The sequence below is a fragment of the Calidris pugnax genome, unplaced genomic scaffold, assembly GCF_001431845.1.
Source record: "Calidris pugnax isolate Ruff unplaced genomic scaffold, ASM143184v1 scaffold324, whole genome shotgun sequence".
Lineage (NCBI taxonomy): Eukaryota > Metazoa > Chordata > Aves > Charadriiformes > Scolopacidae > Calidris > Calidris pugnax.
The window spans coordinates 406,698-414,939 of NW_015091153.1; the positions used below are offsets into that span (position 1 = coordinate 406,698).

Consider the following 8,242-nt stretch of genomic DNA (forward strand, 5'->3'; position numbering starts at 1 on the left):
ACTTTTCCCCACCAGTATGGGGGAAGGATGGCACCAGATCCCCTCTGGTTCTCTGCCACAACACACAGAATCATGGAATCATGGAATATTTTGGGTTGGAAGGGACCCTTAAAGCCCCCCCAGTGCCACCCCCTGCCCTGGGCAGCGACACCTCCCACCAGACGAGGTTGCCCGAAGCTCCCTCCAACCTGGCCTTGAACCCCTCCAGGGATGGGGCAGCCACAGCTTCTCTGGCCAACCTGGGCCAGGCTCTCACCACCCTCACACCAAGATCTCACCCAAATCTCCTAATTTTTGGTTTAAAACCCTTCCCCCTTGTCCTATGTCTCCCCTCCCTCATCAAGAGTCCCCCCCCAGCTTTCCTGGAGCCCCTTTAAGGGACTGGTCAATGTCCCCGTTACCCAGGGCAGAAGGTTTTTGGCCTTGGCTCACTCCAGGCTGCTGGAGACAAGCCCAGTGGGAGAGCCAGGAGCCACTCGGGCTGCCTGGTGGGGAGCCAAAGGGCTTGGAAGCCGAAGGGCTCAGAAGCCATAGGGCTTGGAAACTGCAGAGCTTGGAAGCTGAAGGGCTTGGAAGCCACAGGGCATGGAAGCTGAAGGGCTCGGAAGCCGCGGGGTTTGGAAGCTGAAGGGCTCAGAAGCTTTAGGACTCGGAAGCCAAAGGGCTCAGAAGCTGAAGGGCTTGGAAGCTGAAGGGCTTGGAAGCCATAGGGCTTGGAAGCCAAAGGGCTCAGAAGCCCTAGGGCTCACAAGCCAAAGGGCTTGGAAGCTGAAGGGCTTGGAAGCCATAGGGCTCAGAAGCCAAAGGGCTCGGAAGGTGAAGGGCTCAGAAGCCACAGGGCTCAGAAGCCGTAGGAGCCACCCATCGGGCAAACCCGCCGAGGGGTGAGCTCTGCAGCAGGGACAATTCTCCGAGGGCAAAGCGGGAGCCGGGAGGCTGACACTCCCCCAGCTCTTTAGCTCTTGGCAAGGGGGGGGTGGCTTTTCCTGGCCTGTGAAGCCCAGCACGTTCCCTGCAAGCTCCACCAGTTCGGGCTGGGACGCGCTGGGCCAAATGGAAGCAGATAATCAGGGATCCTGCCGTTCCCAGCCCCGCAGCCACGGTGCCAGCCATCTGTCCGGGTAAAGCTTTGGCTTTTCTTCCCAGACTTATGGCCCTCTAGTGTGATCCACACGTTATTACTGCCTCCCCCCTCTCCTCCTCCTCATCCTCCTCCTCCTCCTCCTCCTCATTTTCCAGCACGAGGAAGGAGGAGGAGGAAGGGGGGGGGAGATATTTGAAATTTTTACCAAATTGAAGTGTCTGGCAGAATATTTGGAGGGGGGAAGGGAGGGGGAAAGGCCTGTCCCCCCCCCTCCTCGGTGGTGCTGGAAGGTTCTCTCACCGATATCACAGACGGCATCTGTACGGGGGGGCCCGGCAGGACCGGCAGGGTCTGTCCGTTGGCCAGTTGCACCACGAGCGGGAGGGAACCGGTGGGGGACCTGCAGAAGGGACGAGAATTCAGGTTCTGGTGGGTTATCTGAAGTCCTGGCAGCTCCAGGGCAGAAGCAGGAATCGATTCCCATTGGATTTGGGCTCAATTCTTAGTGGATTCGGGCTCGTTCTTAGTGGATTTGGGCTCGTTCTTAGTGGATTCGGGCTCGTTCTTAGTGGATTTGGGTTCATTCTTAGTGGATTTGGGCTCGTTTTTCTCAAGGGCAGAAGCAGGAATTGATTCCCAGTGCATTTGGGCTCATTCTTAGTGGATTTGGGCTCATTCTTAGTGGATTTGGGCTCATCCTTCTCAGGGGCAGAAGCAGGAATCGATTCCCAGTGGGTTTGGGCTCGTTCTTCTCAAGGGGAGAAGCAGGAATCGATTCCCAGTGGATTTGGGCTCATTCTTAGTGGATTTGGGCTGGTTTTTCCATTTCTGAACGGCACATTCTGAACAGGTGGGTGCTGCGGGACATGCCACCACCACGTGCCACCACCACATGCCACCACCATGTGCCACCACCAAGCCAAGGTGGCCCAGGCTGTGCCATTTTCCTCGCCTGGGCTGGTGGCCACACTGATGGACATCATGAGGACGAGCCCTGGTCAGACACTGGGTGGCCACAACCCCCACAGCTACCAAAGCCCCAAGACACGGTGCCCACCTGAAGAGAGAAAAATCCATCCAGGGCTGCTCAAACTCCTCCTGGGGGACATTAAAAGTGTCCTCCCTGGGCTGAGATGGTCACGGGGCAGATGGGGACCTGGGTGGCCACTCCTTGCCCACTTCTGGGCCAGCGAGCCGTGGCTGCTGAGCTCCCAGGAGAGGTTTTCCAAGGATTTAGCTTTCCATTAACCAGCGTTTCAGACTCTCAGCTCCAGAGAAAAACCTCCTAAACCCAGAGCCAGGCCAGGGCCGGGTCGTGTCCACCCAGATGGTGGCCCCTGGGGACAGGGGAGGGGACACGACAGGGTGGGGGGCAGCGATCACACCCCGGCTTCATTGTCACAAATGTAAAAAATACATTTTTTTTTCCTCGTTGCAGCAAAAGGTGGCGTTTCTGCATGGCGGGGGGACAACAAACTGGGGGGTGGACATCCCCCTGTCTCCATTTTGGGGTGTCACAGCCCCCCCGCCATGCTCTGGCTCTTTCCCTCTTTCCCGGAGAGCGGAGGAAAAGCCGGAGCTGATCCCAGGAAGGAAAAATGTCACTGGCAGCAAGAGCCGACCTGCTGGGAGCTCTTTTTGGGGGTAAAGAGGAAGAAAAAAGTGCTGTCCCCTCTTTTTCTGAGTCCAGGGAAGGGGATGGATGAAGCCAGGATCCTCAGAGGGGAGAAGGAGGAGCTGGGGGGGGATTTCATCGCGCCAATAACTCAGGCTGGAATTTTTAAGGTCCCCTGGGGAAGGGGAAGGCTGGGCTCTCATTCATTGCTATTGAGCATCCCAAATCCTCCAGGCTGCTCCGGAAAATCCCAGCCTGGGAGGTCGCAGCCTCCCCACCTCCCTCTCCATCACCCCGACAACCCCCCCTCCCCGTGGTCCCAACACACAGACCCTCGTTAAACCGCAGCCCGAGCTCTCCCTGGACCACACTCGACTCTCAAACCCTTTGAGGGACCCACCCTGGGCTGCAAAGGGCATGAAAAGTCATATTGAAAGTTTATTTTGCTCCAGTTGTGATTTTTTTTCTGTCTCTAAAAGCAAAAGGGGACTCGGTTCCGAAGAGCCTGGGACAGGGGGGGGACAGGAGGAACAGAACATCCTTTTTAAACTCGCCCCACCTGGGAACAATCATTTAATTTAACCCTTTTAATGATTTAAAACTCTCCTGGATTGATGGTGCTGTGAGGGGGGGAGGGATGGGGCTGCCAAAAGTAAAAATACAGCCAAAAATACGAATTGTCAGGTGGAAAAAAAGGGGTTGGGTCCCGTAAGGAATCAGCCCCAAACAAGGGGAACTGGAGAGAGGCCGGGATCGCGGAAAAAAAGAAGGAAAGGATAGAAGTGGGGCTAAATATCTGTCATTGTAAGGTGTTTCCTGCATCCCCCAAACTCCTTCCCTTTTTGTGTGGGGCCAGAGCCCCAACCGGCAATGGGAAGGTTCCGAACTGCCCCCCGGCCGGCGCTTTAACGGGGCAAAAAAGGAGCGTTTTGGGTTTCTTCCGAAACAAACAGCTCCCAAGGTCGAAGCCGGTGGCAGAGGAGGGTGGTGGGTCATGGAAGAGGTGATGTTTCTGAGGCAGTAACAGCCCCGAGAAAATCCCGTGGCCCTTAAAAGATGCTGAGGATTTTTCCTTCGCCGAGCTCTCTCCGGCTGGAAAAAAAACCACCAAAAAAACCCCAAAAACCAAAAAAAAAAAAAACAAAACCAAAAAAGAAAAAAAAAGCCACTGGGGAGTCCCCAGTCAGGTCCCAGTTCCCAGCCAAGCAGCAGCGTCGTGTCAAACGCGTGCGGGGGGATTGGGTTTAATTTCTCCCCGCGGGGGAGTTTCGCCTCGTTTCGTTACCCCCGCGACAATTAGTTCCTGTTTTCTGCGCTTTTTCCGCCCCATTCGGCTTCCGCAGACGAGGCTCCTTTGACGCCAGCTCTTCTGCTAATCAAGGAGCTTATTTAGGGAGTTAATTACTGCCCAGGAAGCCTGACGGTGCGGTACTCACCCCAGCTGTCTGTTGGAGGGGGGAGCCTGGGTGATGACAGAGGTGGGGGACGGCAAAGTGGGGTGCAGGGGGTCGTAGCCCAGGTGGAGGGGGAGCGAGCCCGGGCGGACGATGGTGGGAGTCGGGGTAGAAACGATGACGGGCTTGGAGGGGACGTCCTGGAGAGGAGCAAGAAGGAGAAAAGGAGACACGGCGTTACTCATCGGCTCCACCATCATCAAGGTTGGCTCTTCCTTCTGATGGATTAAAATGAATTTAGTGGGAATTTAGGCATTTTCACCCGAGAAACCGGGACACGGAGGGGAGCGACTCACCCCAAGCCACCCCAATGAATGGGACGTGGAAATTCAGATCTTCCTACAACACTGGGATATAATCCCCCTCCCCAGGTACGGCTCCAGCCCCAGGCACCATTCCCGGAGCGGGGATTTATTCCCCCGGAGGAAGCAGGACGCAGGGAGCCGGGCTGGGAGAAGGTGCAGGACTTTTTTGGCACCAGAAAAGTGCCCCCCCCACCCCACCCTGGGGTGAAAAGTGAGACTTTCTGCTTTACCAAATCCCCGTGGGGACTTTAGGGCAGCAAATGTGTGTTTTAGCGAAGATGGTTTTCTTTTTCTTTCTAAAACGAGGGGTCCAAGTGCACCCGAAGTGAAGAAAAAAAGCCTGGTTTTGACCCCAAAATGGAGACGTGGGCTCTTGCACCCAGCACAGTGGGGGGACACCCACCTTCTCCTTGTTTTGGGGTGACTTTGGGGCAGAGGCAGGACTGTCTGGGGGAGAAGAATCCACTTCCACTGGCTCTTCCTCCTTGATCTTGATGTCGGGGGTGGAGGGCAGGGACATGTCCAGGGCTCCGGAGCTCTGCAGGGACAGAGAGAGGACAATCAGCTCCCATTCTTTTGCCAAACACTGGGCTGTTCCCGGAGGAGAAGCTGCAGCTTCTCCAGCTCTTGCCAAATTATTATTATTTATTTGTACTGAAGCAGCATCTGGGAGCCCCAGGGCGGGGGGAGTGGTGCCGCGCCAGCCCCAGCCAAACAGACAGCGGCCCCGAAACGACAGTTTCAACCCCCAAAACGGCACCGTTTTGTGGTTTTTCGGTAAAACACACAATTCTTTCCATGGTTTAGGAGCTTTCTGGGGGTGGGTTTTGGGTTTTTTTTTCATAACAAGGAGAACAGGTACCAAAGGCAAACGCCTGCGAGTTACAGGAGGCCCTTTCGGTCACCGACGAGCCGTAAAAGCCTTGTATAAATCAGCCTGAATTTATTTTATTGCCCGATTATCAAAAGCAAACAAAGAGCCAGGCAAGTTATTAAATATCTACCAGCGCCCCCCCCCCCCTTAAAATAAAAACCCAACCATATGGCCTGGACCTGGCAACTCGCCACCCAGCCGGGGGGGTCCCAGCGCAGCCACGTGCCCCCACTTTAACCAGTTTGATGCCTTGCTGGGGACTGGGAAAGGGCACAGTGACATGGAGGGAAGGGGGACAACTCTGAGAGGCCGCTTTTCCCCTCCCCACACAGGGAGGGAGAGGAAGATCTGGGAGAAGGTGGTGCAGGGGAGGAGGTAATGGAGCAAGATCCCCTTCTTCTGACCCAAACCTCCTCCTTCCAACCTAAACCTCCTTCTTCTGACCCAAACCTCCTCCTTCTAACTTGAATCTCCTCCTTTTAATCCAAAAACTTGTCCTTCTAACCTAAACTTCCTCCTTCCAACCTAAAACTCCTCCTTGCAACCTAAACCTCCTCCTTCTGACCCAAACCTCCTTCTTCTGACCCAAACCTCCTCCTTCCAACCCAAACCCCCTCCTTCTAACCCAAACCTCCTTCTTCTAACCCAAACCTCCTTCTGACCCAAACCTCCTCCTTCTAACCCAAACCTCCTTCTGACCCAAACCTCCTCCTTCTAACCCAAACCTCCTTCTTCCATCCCAAACCCCCTCCTTTCAACCCAAACCCTCTCCTTCTAACACAAACCCCCTCCTTCTGACCCAAACCCCCTCCTTCTGACCCAAACCCTCAAACCTCCTTCTGACCCAAACCTCCTCCTTCTAACCCAAACCTCCTTCTGACCCAAACCTCCTCCTTCTAACCCAAACCTCCTTCTTCCATCCCAAACCCCCTCCTTTTAACCCAAACCCTCTCCTTCTAACACAAACCCCCTCCTTCTGACCCAAACCCCCTCCTTCTGACCCAAACCCTCTCCTTCTAACACAAACCTTCTCCTTCTGACCCAAACTCCCTCCTTCTGACCCAAACCCTCTCCTTCTGACCCAAACCCTCTCCTTCTGACCCAAACCCTCTCCTTCCAACCCAAACCTCCTCCTTCTGACCCAAACCCTCTCCTTCCAACCCAAACCTCCTCCTTTGCTGCATTTAAGGCCTCTTGAGGGAGGGGAAATTGTGGTGAGAGGGTAAATCCGGGCATCAGGGGATGCTCCAGAGGCTCCAGCCTCTGCTCCGGGCTGATTTATGCGGGAGCTCTTCCCAGTAACCATTTACCTGCCCTGGTGAGCAGGGACCTTGCGCTGGGAATCACAAAAGGAGAAGGGATTAACAGGCAGGAAAGTTTCAAACCACTTAAAGTGCCTCCAGGGAAGCTCCCGCTGCGCCTCTGTTTTTAATTAACATGCTGGTGCGGAGACCACCCTTGGAAGTGGAGGACAAACCACACCAGCAGCAGCAACCGGGGCTGGATGCGGCCAAACGCGGAAAAAGCATCCGAGAAAACGCCAGGAGGGACCTCGTGCTGGGATTTTTCGGGGAGGGATAAAGCTTTTCCCAGCACCTGAAACCACCCCAGAGCTTCGCCCTGCCCCTGCCCGGAAATATTCCGCCTGCAGCCGTCCTGAAGTGGGAAAAAAAAAAAGGAAAAAGGATAATATCTCGCGGTTTAGAGGATCCCGGTTGCAGTTTTTAGGTAGCCCAGCCCAGGAGATGGGTGGTCTTAGATATAAAAAGCCCGGCCAGACTGCGGGCTGCTCCTATTTCTATGGGAAACCGCAACCAAAAAGCCACCTTTTCCCAGCCCTTCGGAGAACAAAAGGCAGGGAATAAAAAAAAAACAACACCGGCGGGGAGGCCCCGGCGCATACCAATGAGAGAGATCAATTTATGCTCTAAAGAGCCCTGTTATTAGGAGAGAGGCTGAAAGACAGTTTGGGGTTTTAATTCCGAATTCCTCCGTTCCCCATCTCGCCCCAAGATTTACGCGGCCGCGCTCCCCGCCGTTTATTTCCGAGCAGCGCCGCTGCCTGCGAGGGGATGGAGGGCCATAGATCAAGTTAGTAAATGTAGGTGCCAGCCTAAGAGCCCGACGCGCATCTGCTGCTCCTCAAATCCCGGGGAAAAAAAAAAGAGGCTGGGAGGGGGGATGGAGGGGAAAAAACGTCCTTAATTAGCTCCTCTCTGACGAGCTCCCCCTTGTCCTTCAGCCCCGAGGTTGGCAGGGGCGGCTTCGATCGATGGCGCTGGCGTTTTGAGGCAGGTTCTTTGTTCGAGAAAAGGAGGCAAAACGCCGAAGCCACAGGGCTGGGGGAGGTCCCCTCCCTCCCCAGCGCACCCTAAAAGCACCTTCCTTAAGAATTTTTCATCCCCAGGGAGACCCTGGGGGTATTTTTGCTCAGATCTCCAGCGTTTTAGAGTCCTGCGTCTCCTTCCCGAGGTATTTTGGGCATTGCTTTATTTCCCCCCCCCTCTTTTTTTTTTTGGCAGTGAAAAGCCAAAGGAATAATAAACCATTAAAATCGGCTCTTGCCAGACCTGGGATTGTGGGAGAACCAGCCAAAATCACCCCAGTTAGAAAAATAACCCCCCCTGGAAGGCGGTGGATTAAATCCGAGACCCTCCACCACGTGCCCTCCATTGGGTCCCCTCCCTCCCCAGCACAGCCTAAAAGCACCTTCCTTAAGAATTTTTCATCCCCAGGGAAACCCCGGGGGGATTTTTCCTCAGATCCCCAGCGTTTAAGAGTCTTGTATCTCCTTCCCGAGGTATTTTGGGCATTGCTTTATTTCCCCCCCCCTCTTTTTTTTTTTGGCAGTGAAAAGCCAAAGGAATAATAAACCATTAAAATCGGCTCTTGCCAGACCTGGGATTGCGG

General features: G+C 54.7%; 1 protein-coding gene across 1 annotated transcript in view; it reads right to left on the minus strand.

Moving 5' to 3' along the window:
• ATF7 (activating transcription factor 7) overlaps positions 1–8,242 on the minus strand; it is a 69,676-nt gene that overhangs the window by 6,410 nt on the left and 55,024 nt on the right. The window contains exons 4-7 of the mRNA XM_014959303.1: positions 8,241–8,242; positions 4,862–4,996; positions 4,136–4,293; positions 1,385–1,484 (exon numbers count right to left, since the gene is read on the minus strand). The exon at positions 8,241–8,242 is cut by the window's right edge and continues 120 nt beyond it. Of these exons, the coding sequence (XP_014814789.1) occupies positions 1,385–1,484; positions 4,136–4,293; positions 4,862–4,996; positions 8,241–8,242 (395 nt within the window). The remainder of the gene's footprint in view (positions 1–1,384; positions 1,485–4,135; positions 4,294–4,861; positions 4,997–8,240) is intronic.